Source organism: Meles meles, chromosome 4, assembly GCF_922984935.1.
Source record: "Meles meles chromosome 4, mMelMel3.1 paternal haplotype, whole genome shotgun sequence".
Classification (NCBI taxonomy): Eukaryota; Metazoa; Chordata; class Mammalia; order Carnivora; family Mustelidae; genus Meles; species Meles meles.
This window is the reverse complement of record NC_060069.1, coordinates 56,302,142-56,325,317: the sequence shown is the minus strand read 5'-3', so window position 1 is coordinate 56,325,317 and position 23,176 is coordinate 56,302,142. Positions and strand designations below refer to the sequence as shown.

The 23,176-nt window shown below is 32.8% G+C and overlaps 1 protein-coding gene across 1 annotated transcript in view; it reads left to right on the top strand.

Annotated features, from left to right (window-relative positions):
- The window catches only part of ATP11B (ATPase phospholipid transporting 11B (putative)), a 117,285-nt gene extending 95,120 nt beyond the window's left edge, over positions 1-22,165 (top strand). Inside the window, exons 26-30 of the mRNA XM_046001867.1 lie at positions 2,590-2,655; positions 3,200-3,303; positions 3,510-3,675; positions 16,869-17,002; positions 21,121-22,165. Coding sequence (XP_045857823.1) covers positions 2,590-2,655; positions 3,200-3,303; positions 3,510-3,675; positions 16,869-17,002; positions 21,121-21,202 — 552 coding nt within the window. The 3' untranslated portion in view covers positions 21,203-22,165. The remainder of the gene's footprint in view (positions 1-2,589; positions 2,656-3,199; positions 3,304-3,509; positions 3,676-16,868; positions 17,003-21,120) is intronic.
- Positions 22,166-23,176: the final 1,011 nt, after the last annotated feature.

Here is a 23,176-nt window from a genome sequence, read left to right as displayed (position 1 = left end):
TTAACAGATCACATAGGAATTTCAGATTTTACACAGCTAAACAGAATTTTATATCTTCTGCAAACTCGTTTCCCTTCCACTTTTCCCTGTTTTAACAAAAACAACCACTTTTTACCCAGCTGCTCAGGCAAGTCCAGGAATCATTTTTTATTTCCCATTTCTCACAAGTGATACGCAATCATATTGGTTCTAGTAGTCACATATATCTTGAATGTTTCCACTTCTCTCCACACAGTCCAGATCTCACCATCTCTTTCCTGGGCTGTAGTAACTGCCTCTACCTGCTCCTGCTTTTATTATTCCCTTTTCTACTACTTTTCTCTACATAGCAGCCCAGGTGCTCTATTAGAAATGAAAATTGGATTGCATATGTAATGCCCAGCACAAAATCATTCAGTGACTAATTACAGTATAAAAATCTCATCCATCCTGACTCCATCTGCCTATTGGGCTGTGTTTTCTACCACTGTTCCTTTTATTCACTCTACTCTAGCTGTACTAGTTACATTGCTCCTTGATTAGATCAATTTGTTCCTGACTTAGGACCTCTGAACTTGCTGTTCTTCTACCTGGGTGTTTTTCTCTCATGTGGGCAAGTGAACGACTCCCTTACTCATTTAGGACTGCTGAAGTATTACTGGGTTGAGTAGACCTTTCTGCCCACTCCAGTAAAATCTTACCTCCCTCGCCTTCCATCACTTCTTGACTCCCACCTCTCCTACATTTATTTTTCTTCAGAGCACTAATCTCTACCTAAAAGTATATTTCTAGGTGTGTTTATTATATGTCTCCTTTACAGTGTGTAAGCTTCATGAGGTCAGGCACTTTTTCTTAGCACTGCTTTATTCCCAAGGCCTGGAATGGTACTTGGTATGTAAAAGATGTGCAGTTACTATTTGTGAAGTATACAAATAAATAATGAATGATCCTTTTTAATTTGGAATACAGATTTGGCTTTATTAAATAATTAGGTAACAAATTCAGCTGGAAGAAGTAATCTAGAAAACAAGCAGATTGTGATAGAAAGGGTTTTGAGCATCTTTCTTTTCTGAACAGGGGTAGATCCAGGTTTAGGAAAGTCTAAACATTACACATTTTGGCACGCCCTCTTTAAGAGAAAAAAATAGAACTTATAAATACAAACGTAAGTATACATGAATATGACTGAGTGACGTAGATAGTTCCATCACACTTAATCAAAGCTGTTGTAATGAGCCCTACTCAACTTCTCTGTACCCTGATCTCAAAATGCCCTCTGGCATTCACTTTATCACCAGCTGGCTCAAGTGGAAATCAGTATGGAAAGAGATAGGAGTCTTAACTGTTTGGTTTGAGATATATTACTTCTGCTTATTTTATAAAACAACAAAAAAGACCATGTGAATGTGTTTCTACAGCCCTCTCTGAGGCCTTGAATTCAAGAGGGAGCCCTAAATCCCCTCTTTCTAAGGAAGATACCAGTAGCCCTAAATCTGGGCCCAGTAAAACCAGAAAACTGAGGGATGGGCACGTGTGGATGTTAGCACTTCCAGGCACAGGTTCCTTGGCTGCATCAAATATCTATTTCTAGAGATGATAAAAGCAGAAAAATGAGGGGTTCAATATGACTTTTCCATTCCTTTACTCTTAAAAATCAACTCCTAATATACCCTCAAATGAAGGCTTATTAATTGATGTTTCATTCTTGATAATAACTATTATTTATTGATTGCTTATTACATATACTAGGTACCCTGTCATGTTTACATATCCTAATTCTTATAGAAACCTGTAAAGTTCTTCCCCCATTTTACAAGTGAGAAAGTCAGATACAGAGAGGTTAAGTAATTTTTCAAGTAAATGCTAATTGTTAGACATCAGTAATAAAAAGAAACAGAGCCTTTTAAATATTTTCTAAAACAGTAGTAAAAACCAACTACTTTGTACATTTAATTAAAATAAACTTCTGGTTCTGTTCTTATTTGTGGAAATTAAATCCTGACTATTTGGGGATTCAGCATTTGTGATTAACCTTAGTAAGTTTTGGCTATAAATCCCAGAAGACTACTTTGCCTGGCATTAACTGCATTTTTACATAGACTCTTCTGAGAAATAATTCCATCGGCCGTTATCTTTCCTTTCAGGTGTTGGTTTTGTGTGTAAATTTCTTTTCTCCTGCTTTGCCTACACTGTGTCCATAAATACAGTGTCAAGTGATCTGTCATAACATCTGATTGGAATGGTTTTAGAAAATAATTATGATTGAAGAGTTATCATTTTTTATTGTGTGACAGAATAAAGCAGTCACTAACAACTATATCATTCTAACTAAAAGCATTCTGTGTCATATAGGCTTAAAGCCATCTTTGGGTTTCCAATCTGATAATGTTATCCAAAGGATCATTTTACATGGTAATAATAAACGTAATAATGCTGTATGGTGTTTTTTCATATTGCTTCAACTTTACTAATGTCACAGATTTCAAATGTAACTGGCTTAAATAATGCAAGTGATTTTTAGTACTTTTTGCCTTATATCTGATTTAGCATCATGTTAGCATAATGCAGTAATGGGTTTGGTTTGTTTGTTTGGTTTTTTTTTCTGTTTAGATGTTTGGAAACTGGACATTTGGCACCTTGGTTTTCACAGTCATGGTTATTACTGTCACAGTAAAGGTATGGTGCAGAAATTAGAAACATGAATACATTTTGCATCTGTATAACACAGTTTGTTTCTTTAACTGTAGGTAGATAGTTTTCCCTTTTTACTTTTCCTTTTTCAGTCATGAATAATTTCACTGATTGCTATTTTAATAATTAACTTTAATTTTTGTGTAAAAAAAAAACCTTCAAGTTCATTATTTTGGAAAGCCTTAGCTGATTTTTATGGTCAAGTAAAGGTTAACCCCACAATATTCATCTCTGAAATTTTACTTCTTTGTATATAGACAACATGGGTTGTTTTAGGCCATGGAGTAGAGCATAAAGTACTCATGAAAATTTCAGTGCTGCTTCCTAATAGAAGAAAAACATTATAAACTTGAAATTGTTCAATTCCATAATGGACCCTTTCATTAATATTTACCTGCTGAGGGACTTTGCCATAGAAAGCTTGGGCACTTAAAATCACTACATTTTATTCTTGAATTTTACCTGAGAGATTTAATTTAAGTAAATATTTATTATCTTGTATTAAGGATATAAAAAAAATTTTTTTTAGATGGCTTTGGAAACTCATTTTTGGACCTGGATCAACCATCTTGTTACCTGGGGATCTATTATATTCTATTTTATATTCTCTTTGTTTTATGGAGGGATTCTCTGGTGAGTGACTATGTTATAGTTTAATTGTATTGATTCAGTTATGTTTATTGTGATAGATTATATTATGAACAAATTCTGCTCAATAATTCTGATGAGATGGGTCTCATTGATAATAAATTTAATTTCTTCAGTTGATCTTACTGATAGGGAGAAGAAAAATTAACAAATACTGAATATTGACTATATTCTACCTCTTTTCTTTGCAGGCCATTTTTGGGCTCCCAGAATATGTACTTTGTATTTATTCAACTCCTATCAAGTGGTTCTGCTTGGTTTGCCATAATACTCATGGTTGTTACGTGTCTATTTCTTGATATTATGAAGAAAGTATTTGACCAACAGCTCCATCCTACAAATACTGAAAAGGCACAGGTAACCATTCTTTATATATGGTACCTTTTTAAATTAGAATTATTCTGTAACAACTGTTCTGTAACAATGAAAAGCTGTCATTAAAATCTGCTTATATCACAGAATAGGAAATTATCCATTCTTCTATCAAGTATTTTGCAAAACAAATATTGTTAAATATGATATTTTTAAGTTGTTTCTTCTATTAATTTTAAGTCCTGACAAATTAATTGTTATTAATGGAACTCCAGATTTTTAAATATAAGGCTATCAAGTAAAAAAAAAAAAAAAAAGACTACCAAGTTATATCCAGATAATAATAGTAAATATGTTTTAAGTAACATTATCACAGTGTTCTATCAGAGGTATATAATTGGGATATAGCCATGTCTTTAGAAACATTTGAATTCTAGTAATACTTTTTCAGGGTACATTGTTTTTAACAAGAGTATGAAATAAGTTCTTTAACCTAAACAATTTTTACAGAATAGATTTTTGTAAAATACATTTTCTTACTAAACATTTATCAATAAATATTAAGCTACAGCAAATATTAACAGTATATTACATAGTATGTAAGACATAGACTTTGGGGCCTAATAATTCTCAGTTCAAAACCCAGCTCTACCGCTTGGTAGCTCTGTAACTTTAGGTCTCAGTTTCCTCATGAGTAGTAAAATTATGATAGAAATATCTATTTTATTACCTTTGTAATGAGGATTAAATGAAATAATGTTCAGTAACGAAGTAGATGCTCAAGAAATAGTAACTATTAGTTGAATGTGCCATTTCATGTATTTGACTTGTACATGGTTGAGATTTTTTGACTTATACAACGTTGAGATTTTTCTTCTGCATGTTTAATATATGCCAAGCAAATTTTATTTAAATTTTGAAAATTTAGTTGCATATTCAAAAATGGAATAACTGTTCCCTAAGTATTTAGTGATCCGAGTTAGGTTTCCTAACGAGGTATTAGCTTTGATTTCACTTAATCATGTCAGCATTGCTGTAGCATTTATTTGCCTTGGTAACTCAGTTCTAGCCAATATACATTTTAACACCATTGAAGCAGCATAGGCCTCTTGAATCTGAAAAACTTGACAGTTTTACCATTTGTAAAATATATGTCCCTTATCAAGTCGCATCCCTCAGCCTCAGTTTCTCTTCTGCAAAATCAGAATAGTAATTCCTACCTTATATAATCGCTGAGATAAGCACCCAACCCTGGGCCTGTATGAAGTGAGTCCTCAGTAGAAGCATCATTAACTGTAAGGACAATAAGGATGTTGCTCTATGATAATGATCTCCCAATGGGGCTGGAGAAATTTGCATAACTGATTACTCTGTCTATGCATATATTTATATAAATATGCTACTAACTTTTCTACTTGCCATATATTGCTTAAATATATATCAGATAGTTTGCCTATATTTTTTCTAATCTTCAGACAAATATTTAGAGTAAGAGAGTACTATTTTTAATATATTGTCTCTTATACTTTTTCTAGATCTTTAGGAATAACACATTTGTCTCCCCCTCTTGGACTATACAAAGTTATATTTCACCAAAATATATTAACAATATCACTTTTAAAACTTAATTCTTTATAAAAGTAAATAATCAAGTTTATTTACATTTATCTTTAGAAATCTACATTAGAGCACTTGCAAACTTAGGTGTATTTATTGAGCTTTCTTAATGATAAAGTGATATTAGTTCTTGCTACCTTTTCTATAGCTTCTTTTTAAAGGATTACATAGGAAATATTTGTTACCTTAAAGTGGACCCTTAGACAAGAAAAAGTTAAAGATACTTTATATATATTTTGGTTCTTTTACCAGAGATCAAAAGTGATTGAAAATGAAATGTGTGGTGACCTAATAATTTTTTCTGGGTGTGAAAGCTAATCTCCCTTTTGTCCCACTAAACTCACTTTTAAAATAACTTGATCCAGATAGATGTTCTATTGTGGTCTAATCCAAGGAGGAAATCTCTTCTTCCACTCAGAGATCTTCTAGACTGCTAAAAGGGTTTTTTGAGTTTTTTTTCTTTTTTGCTGAAACAGTATATGGTCCATTCACATCCTATGTGTGACATCATTCCTTTGCTACATGCAGTAATATTTATTATTTCAGACTTATAGTATTACCACTGATTTTAAATGATCAGCTACTTCATTGTTTACCAAAAGTAGCAAGAAATAAACATCAAAAAAAGAGTTGTCTGCATTTATTTTGAGTTGTTTTTCTCCAGAATAATCATGTGGTATTAAGAGTGAAGAATAAATTATTTTGATAAGAAAGCCAACAGCCCTACAAATGTCAGTCATGTATGTGTACCGTGTATGATATTTCCTATTCTTGGAGGAACAGATGTCTATACAAAGTTTGTCCTGTGTCTGTCTCTTAGGTGATGAATACAGCTCACTGACTTGTTGTATGTACCATCCCTTTTCTGTCCACTTATAGATGTACTCCAACACAGTTGCTTTAAGTGACGAATTCATCGCACTGCAGCCATTGTCGAGGGCAAGGAATCAGCTGAGCAAACTTAGGTAGAGTAGGAGAAGTAGAACCTCGTTAATTCTTCTGCATGCTAAAGGTCAATGAAACAATATTTAAAAGATGGGCAGAGGCATGAATTAAGAGTGGGGCATTTTTGTTAGCACAGCTCTGTCTTTAATTTGACCTTTATTAATATGTATATTAAAATTTAAAATATATATCCATTTCTTCTTTGAAAAGAAAATTCAGATGAAAATTCAGCATAACAGGACAGAGATCTGTATCTTATATGTTTTACACCTTAACTATCTTTTATAGTACAATTCTAATGCTTCTGCTTGTCATATTATTTTCATAACTAAGGATGCTCCTGCATGTTGAGTAACTTAAGCTACAGAAATTCATCATAAAGTTTAAAGTTTTAAGTTTCAGTTACTCGGAAGTGAAAGTTGCCCATTTTTTATCTTGCCTTATCTTTGCTGTAACTACATGTGTGTATTTGTCTTTGTACACTGTAATGGCTGCTGAAGCATTTCATATCCTTGCTACTGTTTAGTGCATCTATAAATTGCACAATATATTTTGTATCTCTTAAACATATATCTTTATCTCCACAGACAGATCCATTCTGTCTGTTTCCACAAAACTAATAGTATAGAGATGTCTTTTGATAGAAGAGAATGAAAGCTTATTAAACACTTGATATTAAGATACCAGAACTATTTATTAACTTTAACTCCAGTCTGTTTTGAAGAGGAAAAATAATATAACTAAAAAATAATTTTTTTTAACTTTTGGCACTCTTCATTTTCTTGCCCTGTCAATATCTTGTGTATTCTTAATTATATTTTTTAATTTTTTTTATTCTAAAGGTTTCTATCTGTGTTCATTTGATCAAGCAAATGACTTTGATGGAACATTGCTTAAATAATGTCTTACAGAACTCTATGAGTTCATAATTTTGAGCTGTTCCAAAGTTCTATCACACTTTTTGATTTTATTCTTATTATCTTCTACAATTTTGAAATATTCTACTTTGAATTACAAAGGTGTAATAGATGAATATAAAAATGGGTGTTTAAGTGGTAGTCAACTAATTTTATGTTTAAAACAAGAACTAAAATCAAAACAAACTTGAGGATTTGTCTTCACCTTTGGTTGAATCAAATACATGTAACACATTTTATCCATATGTGCCTTTGAACATCTAATTATTTAACTCTAAGACAATAGGAGAGCTTGTTATTTAAAAAAAAAACCTGGCAAATTCTTTGATCAAGTGAAGATAATTTTTGCATTGTGAATAATCTCACTGTTTTTATGAAATCATATTTTCATATATCATATTGGCTTAAATCAAGCTATGTAGGTTGTTTTTTTGTTTTGGGTTTTGTTTTTGGGTTTGTTTGGTTTTTTTTTTTGAGCAATAATAGACTAAAAAAAATGAGGTAAATATACCATAAATTAGAGAGATCCCAGTTTCTATAACAATGTGATAAGGTAGTAAGTTTAACATTCATCTGTGAAAAAGCACAATGAGAACAAGATATACTGGTTAGGTTGCCTTTCCTGCAAGCCACTCTCGAATCAGGTAGTATAGCAGGAAGAGAAGAGCCCTGGTGGGGAGACAGCAGGCCTTGGTGTTAGTGATACCCTTGGTCCTACAGCTTCTGTGTCCTAACCAAATCATTTCACCTCTCTGAGCCTCCAGGTTCTTCACCTATCAGGTAATCATTTTACATACCGTGGTCTCTTTATTTATTGTCAGCATCAGAGAACAAAAGGAAAAAATACTATGCTCAACCAAAGGCCAAGCAGAAATGCCGGTTGTTTAAATAAGCAGTGAGTGACCACTGGGTGGGCATTTGCTCATAGCTGCATGCAGGACAAGTGCTCACATACATCTATCTACTGATGCATCCTGTGAATTTTAAATACATCTTTTTTTTTTAATTGCCAGTATTAAACAGTATTCCTGGCTGTGATCCATGGTAGTTTGTTTATTGTAACAAAGAGGAAAATTATGCAGATATAAAATATCCTTCAATCAGCTTAGTACTTCTTAAGATCCATTAACACAAAACGATTAACTCATTTTGAGTATTTTTCCATCCCCTGTGTTATAGGCAAAGCTATAATAATAGTAATAATAATAGTAATAATAATAATAAGCTATCTTCACATAAGCTTATTGTACTCTTGAAACCAAGGACTTTTACTACTTGATTTTTTATACATGTAAGACAGTCACAGTAGCATTTTCTTGATAGAAATAATTGTTGGTCAGTCCTAAGACTGAGAAAACACATAATGAGGAAAAAATTTGGATTTTGTTCACTGAAGACATTTTCTTACAATTTAAAAAAGCCTCAGATTAGCATGGCTATGGGAACATACTCCCTAGAAGAAGAAAAAAAAAGTGAAGAATAAAAATTTGTGTAAATTAGCACTCACTGAAAAGATACATTTCAAATTAAGGATTAAATTAATTTTGTTGAATAAGTCAACCCACCCCCCCCCCCCTTTACCCACATGTCTAGCATTTGAAAGGCCATGCAAGTGACCCTTCTACTCTGCTAAAGTTCACTTAGAGTAGAGACCTCTTTTGAGAAGGGAGTGTAAGAGTTGTGAAAAAGGGCAGACATACCTTTGCAATAAGAACCTTAAATCTCGATGGCAAGGAATTTAGTAGAAGAAATTGAATTTTATTGAAGGAAATCTGGTTTTAATCTATCTTTGTGCACTGGAAAATCATGGCTTAATTTTGTGTGCTTTGTTGTATTCCCCTTAAGAAGCTGCTGTTAGCTCTCTTTTGTGACAGTAAATGAATGTGGTATTGTATGAACATTCATTTGTGCCTCACAGATTGTGGATCCCAACTTGCTGTTTTGATTCTAAACCTATGTTGCAGTGAAGAGTATTGTTCTGTAATATAAGACTTGTTGCTTTTCTGTCCTTCCAGATGGAAGAAGATAAGGGTTCAGTCAGCTCAGCATATGAATTTGCTGAAGGCAAGCACAGAGGGGAGGACAGTAGGCACCTGCTAGCTGAGACTTACAGCCAGCAGGACAGTTCTTGCGTGCACTAGGTAGTACTGCGCTGGACCTTCCTGGGGACCTATCTGCTAAGTTCTCATACTTGGGGCATGCTATGGGAGAACTGGCCTGACTTTCAGTTTTTACTTTCCTAATCCTTCATTGTTCTTCATATGTTTACTGTTTTTGTTCACTTGTCTTCCTTTTTTGTGATCTTTACATTTTTTATATGTCCATCCCTGAATATTTTATTAGTCTTCCTTTGGAGTTAAACAGTGTGAAATCATACTTCACCTCAAATTCTAGCCTAGTAAGGTATTCTCACAACCTGTTGTTTATATTCAAGAAATTCCTTTTCACTTCTTTTGAAAATATGTCATGCTATTTCTATTATTTCTGAAGTCCATTTTCCCATTTGAAGTGGCAATTGTGTATCATTTTATACATCTTAATGTAGTTAGACACCAAATTACTTATCTAAATCTGGCTCTTGAGTTAAATGATCCAATGAATGAGTGCTTAGACATGGTACTGAATAGTTTTCTGTTGACTAATATTCATCAGACTCTTACTTCTTATTTTACATAAACTTTGATAGTTTATATCTTTGTAATAAAAAAAGTATGAATTGATGAGGACTTGATTCACTCACATCTTGAGGAGTCAATCCTAATAACCACTTCTAGACCTTACTGGAACATGTAAAATATTTTGATTGGTAGTAATTATGGATTATTTGCCATTTGTATATTATAATTACTGATCAGTAAGGTGCTGTTGTCTCATTTGAGATAAAACATCATAAATGGTAAAACTTTCAAACAAAACTGCTTGAAAATTAAAAATCTTAACTCTACCATGGAATCAGAGCATAGAACAGATACAGTAATTTGAAAACCCTGGATTATTCTGGAAGACGTATTTTTTAAAATTAGATTCCTTCAGTGAACTGCCCTAAATGAAAAACATTGAAGATTAACTATGTGGAAAATGTTGAAGATCAACTCTATTATTATTAATTGAAAAGAATTCAAAAGAATTCAGAACTTTTGGGATGCTCCATATGATTATTTTTACTCTAAATTTATCTTGTATTTTGCTTTGATAAATTGGAAAATTTTTTAGTTTTTAAAATATGCCCTGGTTGAACTGGGCAAAGGGGGAGCTGGCCTGGATTTATATTATTCCCTGGATAATCCACAAAGCAGATAATTCACTTGGGACCTGACTATACTAACCTTAAAAAACTATGACCTCTGTGTTAAAAGTTTACCAAAGGGTCAAGTTCAAGTGAATATTTCATAAGACATGGATCTGGTACTGCTTTGCTTTAATATGTCCATTAAAATGTATAATACAGTTGAGAGATGGATTCTTAGAAAGCTCCTAATAACAGGGGCCTTGTTATGGTTACTTTTACAAAAGGTTGATGAGTGAAAATATCTCATCATCCTGTGATAGTTGGTCTTTCTTCCTATAAACAAGAAGCTAGAAGAACCCTGAAACCATGAATATGACTTTAGTAAAATTGTATTACCCTGACCTGCAGTTTTTCCTGCTTTTCACTGAATTTTCATTCATTGAGTGAAGTATACTTTGAATATTTTTCTTATATATTTCTGCCTTTGGCATAGATTTTGAAATAAAAATCACTTCAGAGTGTTATGTAATGTCCCTCTTCTGTTTTTTTCTGTCTTGACATGGCAGTTGTTTCCTCTAATGGAAATGTGGTCAACCTTGCCAAATCAGGCAGAGGTTGATGCTGAGCCCTAAATGTTGTCCTGGGCTAGGACCTTCTAGTCATCTCCCTCCACTGTGACCTGCCTCTTTGGCCTCCATTGTTTTGTCGTTTCTCTGTCCCTAGATTCCTGGCCTGCTCTGGATGCTCTCTTTTCAACTATACCTAGCAACTGTAGGGATATCAACAGACTGTTAAGGCTGTTGATCTTTCTCATTGTGGACCTGGATGCTAAGCCCCAGACCTGAAACTTGCCATCACCTATGACAAAAGAAAAAAAAAAAAATTGAATAGTTTCAACCAACTACAAGTCACCTTCCTCTTCTGTGACAAAGATACTTATTACATCTACTGTCTCATTTAACAAAGTAAACTACAAAAGGAACAGAAAACTTTAATGGCCTGGATTCAGTTTGCCAGTAAAAGCTATACTTTCCTGAATAAAATTCAGGAAATAGAATATTGAACAAATAGAATTGAACATTTAAAAAAAACTACTAATAAGGCTTCCATGAGTAGCAAGACCTGCATCTGTACCTGATAAATACACCACTTTACAAAACTAATGTTTTCAATATTTCAAATGTTATTTTCAAATGTTATTTCAAATGCTGACTTATTTGAGCAAAATCTGGAGGTTGAAATGAAGAAAAATACTATGATTCATACTTAGAAAACTGAATTCTTTTTTTCCCTTTTCTCTTTTTCCCTTTTCTTTTTTTTAGAAAACTGAATTCTTAACATTGGCTATACCATGGTTTAGTTCATTAATTAGTGCTATTCTGATTTACCCTATCCATTAAAATTGGTGATGATACCATTTTTTGCAGATACTGATACTCTTCTTAAACTTCAGATTTTGTTATTTATGTAACCACATCATTAAAAGGGGGCCTCGGTTCTTTCTGAAATTCAAATAAACCAAATTATTAAAATAACCATACCTGATAAATGTAATTCTTATTCATGCTTATTTTCATAGTTAAATTTAGGCAACATGTACAGAAATCTCCTCTCTGGAGATCCCTAAAAGACAGTATGGAGGTATTATAACTATCTTCTGAAGTTGTTTATTTTCCTTGAGGAAAAGGAAAGAGGGAAGAGAATATAGAGGAGTGAATGTGAGCTTTTGAGGCATGTTTTGAAGAAATGGGCCTTGAGTGAGAGATAGCAGTCTTGTAAATGTCATTGCTAATCAGCTACCTCTTGCAGTTCTGAATAATGAGTTGAAGCTATTACTTGTTTTAAGGGTTTTATTATTCTTAACCAAGTTTGGAAATCAGTACTTTTCGACGGCTTTTGATTTCACATTAAAAAAAAAAATTTCCTTGAACACCTGTTTTTTTCCCCATAATTACAGTTTCCAAATATCTCCTTTAAGGCTATACAAGATTCTCACTTTGATTATATATTTATTATAAAACTTTTAAAGACAAAAGAACAAATATGGTTAATAGTTCAATAATTCTTACCTAAACTTAAAAAGACTTGATTTGATAGGTAAGAGGTCATAGGAAAGACTAAATAATTTAGAGATGTATGATAATTTTCTAACATCTAGAAGATTCTAGAAAGATAGGAAATAGAAGCTGAAGCACTGGAAGAAATTTTTTAAATGTTTCCTAGCACTGGTATGAAAATAATGGAAATAAGAGCACTGAGTCAGAATTTATTTCAAAAAGTGAGTTTTAGAAAGATGAAAGTTTTTATTAGCCATACATAATTATGTTGAATCTCCATAGTTGTTTTGCTTGGCCGCCCTTTCAACTCTAAGATATGTGGTCATTCCTGGGAAGAAAATGTGGTAGAGAGTCTTACCAATGAATCAAAATTTCTGGTAAATTAAAGTGCGGCCAGATAGGTCTCATTCCCATTGCTTTGCTTTTATTCTTGTCTAGTATTTATAAGCAGTCAAAAAATAAATAAATAAAAAGGAAGGAAGAAAGAAGAAACAAACACACACAAAAGGAATAATTCCTTCTCTTTACTTTGAATGAAATGAGATTTAAATGTTCCACCCTTTTCCTACTCCCACTTAATTGGCAGCCGTGGCTACATGTATCTGGCTGGTCTCCCAGTTCCTGAATATGAGATCAAAGATATGTATTGAGAAAGTGGTAGAGCTTGGAAGTTTGCTGGAGAACAGTGTAGTTTGTTTTTTTTTTTTTTTTACGTAAATAGCAGCTTTATAGAAGCACAGTTAACCAGCATTCAGTCTAGAGAAAAAAAGAAAATATAGTTTTGCTTAGTTCAAAAGGTCATCTTAAGGAAGTCATTTCTTTATAATATTTTTGATATTTCGAGATGTTTACTCTCTCTGGGATTGTCCACGTATTAATACCTGTCCTGAGATTTTAAAGTGAGAGATAATGAGTGCAAAGCAACATAATTACCTAAAGTCAAATCCAGACCTAAGCTGTGTTCTGGGCATATGTGGTCACTCAAATGCTGCTGACCTTATGGATTTCATCTTCAGTGAATCCTTGAAAGTTGAGCTCCAGCTATACAAGCAAAACACAAGTTGTTAAATTAAGAAGTACCAGGCAAACTCCTTGCTGTCTATAGTTTCTGGTCTGGTTTAGTGTTTCCCAGCCAAATGTGAAAGACCAGTTTGTTGTTTTCTTGTTTTGTTGTTTTTAATTTCCAGTCCATCATAGACCATTTCTTCGGTAAAATACAATAAAAATGAGTTACAGTTACCCTTGAACAATGTGGGGGCTAGGGGTGCTGACTCTTCGTGCAGTAAAAAATTCAGGTATGACTTTTGACTCCCCAAAAACCTAGCTAATAGCCTACTGTTTACCAGGACTCTTATCGATAATATTAAAGTAGCAATTAACATGTATTTTGTATCTTATAGGAATTTTATGCTCTGTTCTCACAATAAAGTAAGCTAGAGAAAAAATCAAAAGGAAGAAAATATATTTATAGTACTGTATGTGTATTTATTGAAAAAAATTTATGTGTAAGTGGACCTGTGCAGTCCAAACCCATCTTGTTTAAAGGTCAAACTGGGCTAGGAAATTAAATTTAAAAGATATTTAAAGTAAGCTCTGATTTAAAATTGTTATTAGATTCAACAGTTATAAAAGTATTGTGAAATTGCCGTAGAATCTTTTAACCTCTTATTCATACAGATCAGAAACATTGATAAATGTCCTCATAGGCCAGTAACAAATGTTTTCGGACCAGCACTGATCCATGGATCACACTTTGAGTCACACTAGTCTTTTTGGAAAGGGGCAGGTGTAACAACTACTTTCTTACACTTAGGCTAAACATGTGCTGAATACACATCATACTTTTCTACCCACACATAATTACTCATTCTCTTTGCTTAGCCTAGAATGCCCTTTCTCTCCCATCTCCAGCTACTGAAATCCCACCTGTCTTTAAAATGTGTTTCAGATGCTATCTTTTTCATCAACTCTTTCATGCCCTTCCACCAATACCAACAACAACAGCTGGGTTTGAGCCTTCCCTCCTCTTTTTTAATATTTTATTCAGTCTCATTACCATAATTATAAGAAGGCAGTATAATGGCATGATAGAGAGATTTGAGCTCTGGAATTAAAGAAACCGAGATGCAAGCCTCAGCAGGGTGATCTTGAACAAATTCTCAACTTCTCTAGTTCCTCATCTGTAAAATGCTTCTGAATATGGTGCTTATCCCAAAACTTTCTTGTAAGTTTTCAGGGAGAATAATCCTTGAGGAGCATCTTACATAGGCACTGGCACATACATAGTAAACATTCCATTAATGTAACTGCCATTATTTGTTCCTGACTTACCTCCCATCCTATTAACTCACTAGATTGCCATCCCCTCTAGGAACCAGCACAGTGCCTTGCTTAATAAATACAAGTTGAATTTAAGGGCTCATACCATTAAGTTATGCAAACAAGCAGGGTAGTAGAATCCAGAGAGAGATTACTGATAGTTGGAGAGGTGAGGGAGGTTTCATGGAGACGATGGTATTTACACTGAAGTAGGTGTAGGGGGCAGCATTCTGACCATAATTGGTGACAGGCCCTGACATATGCCTGAAGGCAAGGAACATTGCACTGGTTGGCTGTGTGAAGAATGTAGAGAAGCACTGGGAAGTTGAGCAAGAAAGGCAGCCTGTGGTCAGGTTATAAAGGGCCGTAAGGCCCCCTTGCAGTATTGTACTTCCACCTTGAGCATGTGGGATCTTTCAAGTCCTGCTTCTGTAGAGGGTGATTTTTGAGATGGAGGAAACTAGAGCCCAAGGACCCAAGGAGAAAACTGGGAGACATATAAAATTTCCTTAACTATTCTTCTGGATATTAATATTCTTCCTAGTATTGATTGATTCCCAGGGGCAAGATTTTATTGGGGAAAAAAAAATACAGTTTGAGAATTGCACTATGTCTAGCTCTCCTCCTGGAGACTGACCATGTGTCCTGACTTATTGACAGTCTGTTACTCAATAAGTCTGTTTAGACCATCATTGAAATAGTGTTTCTGAAACTTAATTGGCCACAGAACTTTTTTTCATGAGACATCTGTAAACATCTCTCAAAAAACAGTTTAAGAAACTAACATAAATAGTCCTAAACCAAGGGTATTGTAATGAAAGAACAAGTAAAATTTGGCTGTTTCTCAGTGCTCAGCAGACCTTAGGACATTGGGACAGTTAGGTCATTGCCAGACGGGAATCATGTTGTCTCACACTGCTTACTTTTGGCAGGATTACTGTTAGCAGGTGTTTTGCAGGACCTCACCCGTTCCTTATATTCTGAGTGCCAGGTTATTTATGTTTCATCATATCCGTCTTCTGTCCATTGTGCACATCTCCACAAATGTCCCCTGTTGTCATGCCTACACTCAACACTTGGTGATTCCCAACCTTTGTGAATTGCAGAACTATAACAAATCTATTTTTGTTCTCCTCCCACTATACTTTCCAAAGATTTGTTATACAGTATGTTATATGTGTAAAGGAAGATGAATGAAAAACAGTTTGTTTAAAATGATACCCCAGAGAAATTAAGGAGTACATCTGACCATGTCAAAACCAAGGTTGGGATTCACTGGGCTATGTGATCGTACCATTCCTTCCCCTCATTTTAACGGGATTAAGATTATTAGTAGTATTGGCTTTAAGTTATTTTGCTGGGTTATTTATGCCTGAATCAGTATGACTCTTGCATACCTTCAGAAATTAGTGAAAATAGTAGTAAGTCATTTGTTTAGTGGATTTCAATACAGTAAATTAAATTAATCAGTAAATTTTTTAAAAGCAAGGTAAGCTGATTATGGGCATAATTGGCACTTAGTAATTGCTTAGCAAGTTTAAGATAAATGATGCTTTTTTCAAGGATAATTACAAAATTATAATAAATTTTTAAGGATTATTTCAGTGTATATATGTAGAGTGCTTAGAACCCAGCACATAGAAAACATTACATAAGTATTTGCTATGGTTGTTGTTGGTGTTGTTGAAGATTGGGGTTAGGTCCTGCCTGTTATGATTTCCCGGTCTTCAGAATGGTTCACACTCCATTTTTCTCAATTGATAGACATTTTCCATTGAAATTACAGGAGCATTTCACCTAAACAAAAACTCAAGAATTAGAATTCATTGAGTTTGAGTGGTTGATGTAAATCATTTTGGCTGTAATAAATTATTAAAATGAGACATTAAAATCCAAAATCTTTATAGATTTAAATAAAAGCCAGCTACTTATTTTTATATAATTATTTTATTCATCTTTTAATTTAGGACACAGTGCCTTTTAAATATTTTTGTATGTTAGTCTTAAAGCCTTCCATATATTTTCATATTATAGAAAACATATTTATATACATTACTTTTGGTTTTAAAGTGCTGTTGTCTTTTTTTTTTTTTAATGATTTTTGGAAATCCAAATCTATAAATAACTAATTTTTTTCTGCTTTAACTCCTCCAGCTTACTGAAACAAATTCAGGTGTCAAGTGCTTGGACTCCATGTGCTGTTTCTCAGAGGGAGAAACAGCGTGCGCATCTGTTGGAAGAATGCTGGAACGAGTAGTAGGAAGATGTAGTCCAACCCATGTCAGCAGGTGTGAAATTTCTCTAAGTAGCCTTTGCTGCAGATGAGTGTCCTGTAAACTGGAACAGGATGAACCTGCGTCTCTAGATACCTAATAAATCAGCAGCTGGTTTTACCAACTGAAGCGGGAGGTGTGCTATTTATTAGCACTCTTTGATGGTAGATTTCACTTTGCGGTTTGGGGGTAGGGGGCTCTTTTCACTAACAAAGGAAGAGAAAGCACCTTTGAAGAGACTTCATCTAATGAACAAAAATTTTTGCTTTGCAGTTTTTTTATAATGTGGTGAATAGGAGTGTGTATATGATACTTAGCTTTTATAACTTTTTTTGATTATACCTTATATTACTGTTTTATTTTCTGTATTTTTTATTTGTTTGCTTTTTGTATTTACCATATAGTTTACACATAATAGTAAAATCAAAGGATTTTGCTTCTCTTACTCTTCATGTATATTTTCTGGTCATCCATTTGAGACTTTAAGGTATTTATAAACACAGAAGGCTGTATTTCTGCTCTCTTATACCATTTTATCTCTGTAATGAGTTTTTTAAAATGAGTTGTGATTTTTTTTTTTTTAACTTGGTGTTCATGGTCTAATTAGAAGTTTATAAGTTAGAACAGGCACATTAAATTATGGTTTAGAAGAATCTTAGCATTTCTGTCCCCTCCCAAATCTATTTCTTGAATTAAGTTTATCAGTGCTTGCTTTTGTGGATCATAACAGAAAATGCCATGTTTTGGTAAATGCCACTTAAATTTATTTAAAAATGAAATGGATTCATTTCTTCATATAGTTTCCCAAACATAATTTATTATTCAGGGGACATTAAGAAGTAGAAATAACTTTTTTCATGCTTTGATGTTCTTAAGGTGAATTCTATCATATTCCTAAAATGAGAGCAGCAGTGCACCAGTGTGTGTGAAGAGTTATAGATGGGCAAGGATAGATAGATGTACATTGTCCACCATGTACCACATGAATAATCACTTTCTATGTGTTCCGTGGCATGGAAAAGGTTGGAAAATACCCCGGGGTTAGGGAATAGAGGATGGAGGATGAACTATTATTACCTTCTGATAAAATAACTTAATATTTGCTTAGATTTTGTTTTTAAAATGAGTAATTATCATTCATGTATCATAAAATTCAGGTAACACTTATTGGCAAACTTATTATTTCCCACTTATCCTTTAGTTATGGCCGAGTCTTTAAGGTACAGTTGCATTTATAAATAGCATTCTTTAACATCTGTGTTTTCAGTCTCCATTTATTGATTATAACATGTGATCAAAAATATTTCCAGAATGCTGTGGTATCATTTTGTAGTAATTTTATTCTACATAAAAAATTACTATGAGCAGTTAAATTTATTGGGACTCATGTAGTTTGACTTACACAATTGTATTATAAAATGCATTATTAGAAAGCAGCTCTGTCATGTACCCAGGCCACCAAGTTTTCCAAAAAAGTTTCAGAAGGACCTACTTTATAGTATTATTTTACTTATTAAGAGAGCTTTACTATTTAGGATTAAAGTGGGAGTTAGACTAAGGGACTGCTATAGAACTTCCACAGAATTTTTTAAATTTCTGCTTCAACAGGAAGTTCTCTTTAATGAAAGTATACATCTTCACTAACTATTAAAAAACTGTAATTAATTTTAAATAAGCCAAAAATGTTTTTTTTTTTTGCTTTATATATATTCTCATTGTTTGATATCCATTATTCAGGTAATATGCCCCCATTTTTATACTGCATTATCCCTTTGAACCTGCCCCTGGAAATAGGAGATTTATTTCAGCACATTCTCCTGAAGGTGGCTGTTATCATCTCTACTTTTTTTCACTTAAAATTGTATCATAATTTCTTTTGTAAGATTTTATTTTTTATTTTTCTAATAAAATGTTTAACAGTATTATCTTATTTGACAGACTATAAACATCTTACCAGTTTTGTCCAACATCTCAGGTCATATTATTGGTTAATACTGTTGTTATCCTCCTTTTTTCCTCAAGTGAATAATTTAAAAAGTCTTTTAAGATTTGTTCAGTTTTTTTTCTAGTGGATAAAAGTCATACAATATGAAAAACCACTTGGTGCTTTTCCAAGGACTATATGGAAATTGCCATATATCCATTAACATTATCTTTAAAATTTGAAAGTCATTTTGATATGTAGAGTTTTGTTTTTTTACATATATTTGTATTAGTGAAAGACTTTTGGCATTTCTGTTTTGATTTTGGAACAGCCTTTATTCTACATTTCTATTTCATGTCTAACTTAAAAGGTGAAGCAAGACTAATACTTCTGTTACAAGACGTAGAAGCCTTTGGATATTTGTTCTATTAACCTATTAAACATAAGAGGTAACAAGCGTCACTTGAGAAATACAACTAGGGCTTTCATATGCACATTATTCCACTGATTAAAAACTTTTACCATCCAGGCACAAAAATTGTTACATTTTATTAATTGATGTTTTCAAAGGAATATGCCATATTGCAGGCTTTGTTTCAAGCGTAGCATCATGATGCCATATGAAGGATATGCCATGTCGTACACTAAAGGCTGTACTTCAGCAATAAATTATTTTCTTTATGCGTTTTACCAACAATTACTTTATCCTAATCAAACCTATTTTCTAAATAGAAAGGACTTAATAGTTAATATGTAGGTCCATATTTAATGTTCTGTCAAATATGACATTTAACATATGAATGCACATGCATGGTTTGAAAGATAAAAAGAAACTTTAATAAAATTCTCCTGTGTAAGCAATTGTTGGAAAAGAGGAAAAACTAATATAAAATATTGGCAATTTGGGAATGGAAACTTGACTCCTGATAATTAGGGTGTTGGGAGTTACATTTTGTCATATCTATCTAAGCATACTTTTTCTTGGATAAATACTTTTAAGAAATGTTCATAGACTCATTTCATTCATTTATTTTATAAATACTGCCTGCTATGTACCAGTTGCAGTTCTAGGTACTAAAGAGAGACAGTAGTGAACAGGCCCTTCCTTAAACTACAGCATTTAAGGTTTTCTGCAAACTAATAAAATTGGAGAATTTGTGAACTACCAGTATGGTTGTAGCTTATTTGTGTTCCTCTTTGCCAACTTTGTAAAATTTCTAGGTTCCAAACTTCATTATCACTGTGCTTGCTTAATTGATTTAAACTTAAACTATATACAGAATCTCAAGGAAACAGTGGATATTTGATGAGTGAATTTAAGTCATTTTAAATGTTAGTCTCTTTCTCTAATGTCTTTGTTTAGGAAAATGGAAACCCGGGAAAAAGTTACATAAAATGTATTTATTGTTTAGTACTTTTAGTCCTTTAAGAAAAGCCACCTTTGACTTGGAAATCCTGATACTGTCCTTGAAATGGGTTAGGCTCTTGTAAGCATGGAAGGCTATTTCTGGTCTTGAGTTATTTTAGCTTAAGTTACTACAGCTGCAAATAAAGCATTATGTAATTAATTGCTTATAGGCCTTACTATTCAGACAGTAGTTAAATTTTCCAGACCATTGGAGGTTTATTTGTTCTCAGTTAAGTGAAAACCCTACTGAGTCTCAGCTGTCTTTGATACCTATTGAATAAACCATTTACTGCATTCAAGCTAATTATGCTAAAATCTTTAGAATTTATAGCTGAAAAGAAATAGTATAATATGAACATATTACTATTTCATTCTAAAGCTTTTGGTAAGTGGAATGTATGTTGGCTTCTGTAATGTCAAAATATATCCTAGTTGCTTTTCAGTAAAACTGGTTGTGCATAACTCTTAGTAACATACTTATTTTTTATTGTATTGTTAAGATTTTAAGAGCATCTCCTGCTTTACTACTTACAGAAATTGTTTTAATGCTAATGAATGTCTGAATTTTGCTAACATTTTATATAATGACTAGAGCATTATTTTTTCCAAGTTTTTGTATTATATAAATAGACTGGTCATTCAAGGCTAGTATGAGAACTTCTCCTAGCTCTTAAAAATGAATCAATACGTGATTATTTTAATATTCAAATTGCATTTTGATCCTTAGTTTTAGAGTAAATTTTTGTCTCACTTAAAACATAGGTACTGGTGAGCCAAACTTTTCTCTTATTGTTACTTTAGATCTTGGAGTGCATCGGACCCTTTCTATACCAACGACAGGAGCATCTTGACTCTCTCCACAATGGACTCATCTACTTGTTAAAGGGGCAGTAGTACTTTGTGGGAACCATTTCAACTCCTTTCCTAAAATTCAGTGTGATCATCCTGGTAATGGCCACACTAGTTCTGCAGAATTACTTTCTAAAATTTCTCAAGTATTTCATACCCACTCAGAGTTATAATGGAAAACAAATAAAAAGCATTAACATAACCCCTTTTCAATCCCTTTCATTTAAATCTGAACATGTTAGAATTTGTGAAAGAGACATTTTCTATCTCTCTGGGTTGTCCCTCATGCTTATGGGACTCCTAATGGCATTTCAGCCTCTTGCTAAGGCCACTATATTTTAATATCAAGGTAGAAAAGGGAGGTAATTCCTAGTTAATTGTATTTTTTAGTATTAGTTTGGTTATCGAGTCTTCTATTCAAATCTGCTTCTGTAAATTATGCTGAAAGGTTTGCCTTGAAAACTCTATTTTTTTATTAGAGTTATATTTGAAACTTTTCATGCGAAAAGTTAATGTGAATAGAAAGGAATTTTGGTCCCTCGGTGACCCATGTTGTTAATTCTTTAGTGCTTTCTAAGTTCACAGAGCAAATTAGGAGAATGCATTTCCCATTATTATTTACTGCATTGTGGGTAGTAAATATATACCAAAACCAAACTTCTCTAAATACTGTAACACAACCAGTAAGGTTAAGTGTATACATGCAAAGGGTATATTATATATATAAATCAGGAATCAAGTCCATTCACCAAATTTCAAGTTGATGTTTACTAATATTTTTGTGACGGAATACAAAGAACCTATAGTGGGTAAATTATATACCATTAGCATATTATTATTTAATGTGTTTATCATTGGATCTTTTGCATGCTTTAATCTGGTTAATATATTTAAATTTGCCTTTTTTTTCCTCTCTATCTGAAAATTCTGTTTATAGTATTTTATGACACTGTTGTAAAGTTCGACTATATCAATAAAAAACAAGTTTGGACAGTATTTAAATATTGCAAATATTTTTGATCATATAAATCAAAATATTAGGGTAATTTAAAAGATAGCCTCTTCTTTCTGTGGCTAATTTAGAATTGCTCTTGCCTTTCAGTAAGCTAGCATTTAGAAGAAAGGATTTCATGTAAGAATCCTGTTATTTTTAGGTTAGTATATGTTATCTAAGTTACAGTAGACTACCACAGTAAAGTGAAATCTGTCCAGTGTCCCATTACAAGGTATATTTTCAGGCATGCCTACAGGATGTAAATGAAACAAAGTTTAAAATTCTAAATCTTAAGGGGTAATGGCAGCATAAATTAAAATGCTAAAAGATTAATCAGGTACATATTGTTGTATTTCAGTACTTAATTGCCATCCTGAGTTTATCATATGATCAATGTTGTCATTTGTTTTGGTAAAAAGTAATGTCATTTTAAAATTTGGAAATGATTATTGGCTAAAGAGCTTACCAAGCTCTAAGTATATGATTATGTACATATACATATAAATTGTATGGAAATGGTTAAATGAGGTTTTCCAAAATTTTCTCTTGAGAATATAATAATTCCTTTCTGTAGATTTATTCTTCAACCTTCCACCTCTTTCCCATCTCATGAATATAAGACTTCTGGAATTCGGCTGGTAGGGAAAGAATGGTAGAGTCAAGAATTAAGACTTTACCTTGTTTGCTGATAAACTTTTTTTTTTAAGTTTTATTTTCTTGCTAACATAACGTTTGTTTTCATAATGCAAGGATATTAGATCATGATTTCAGCTTAAATATTAATATTCATTAATAGCCCTTCTTTAATTTAGATATTCCAAAATTGAATTTAGGAATATACTATGATTCTGGCAATACATTAAAGGGATTATACAGTGTACAGTGTATATACATTTACCAATTCATGTTCCAGAAGAAGAAATACTGCAGAAAATATTCAGTTAGGGTAGTTTAGTGGAAGATAGCTCAGAATTTGTTTTTTCTTAGAATGTCTTATAAAATATTTATATATTA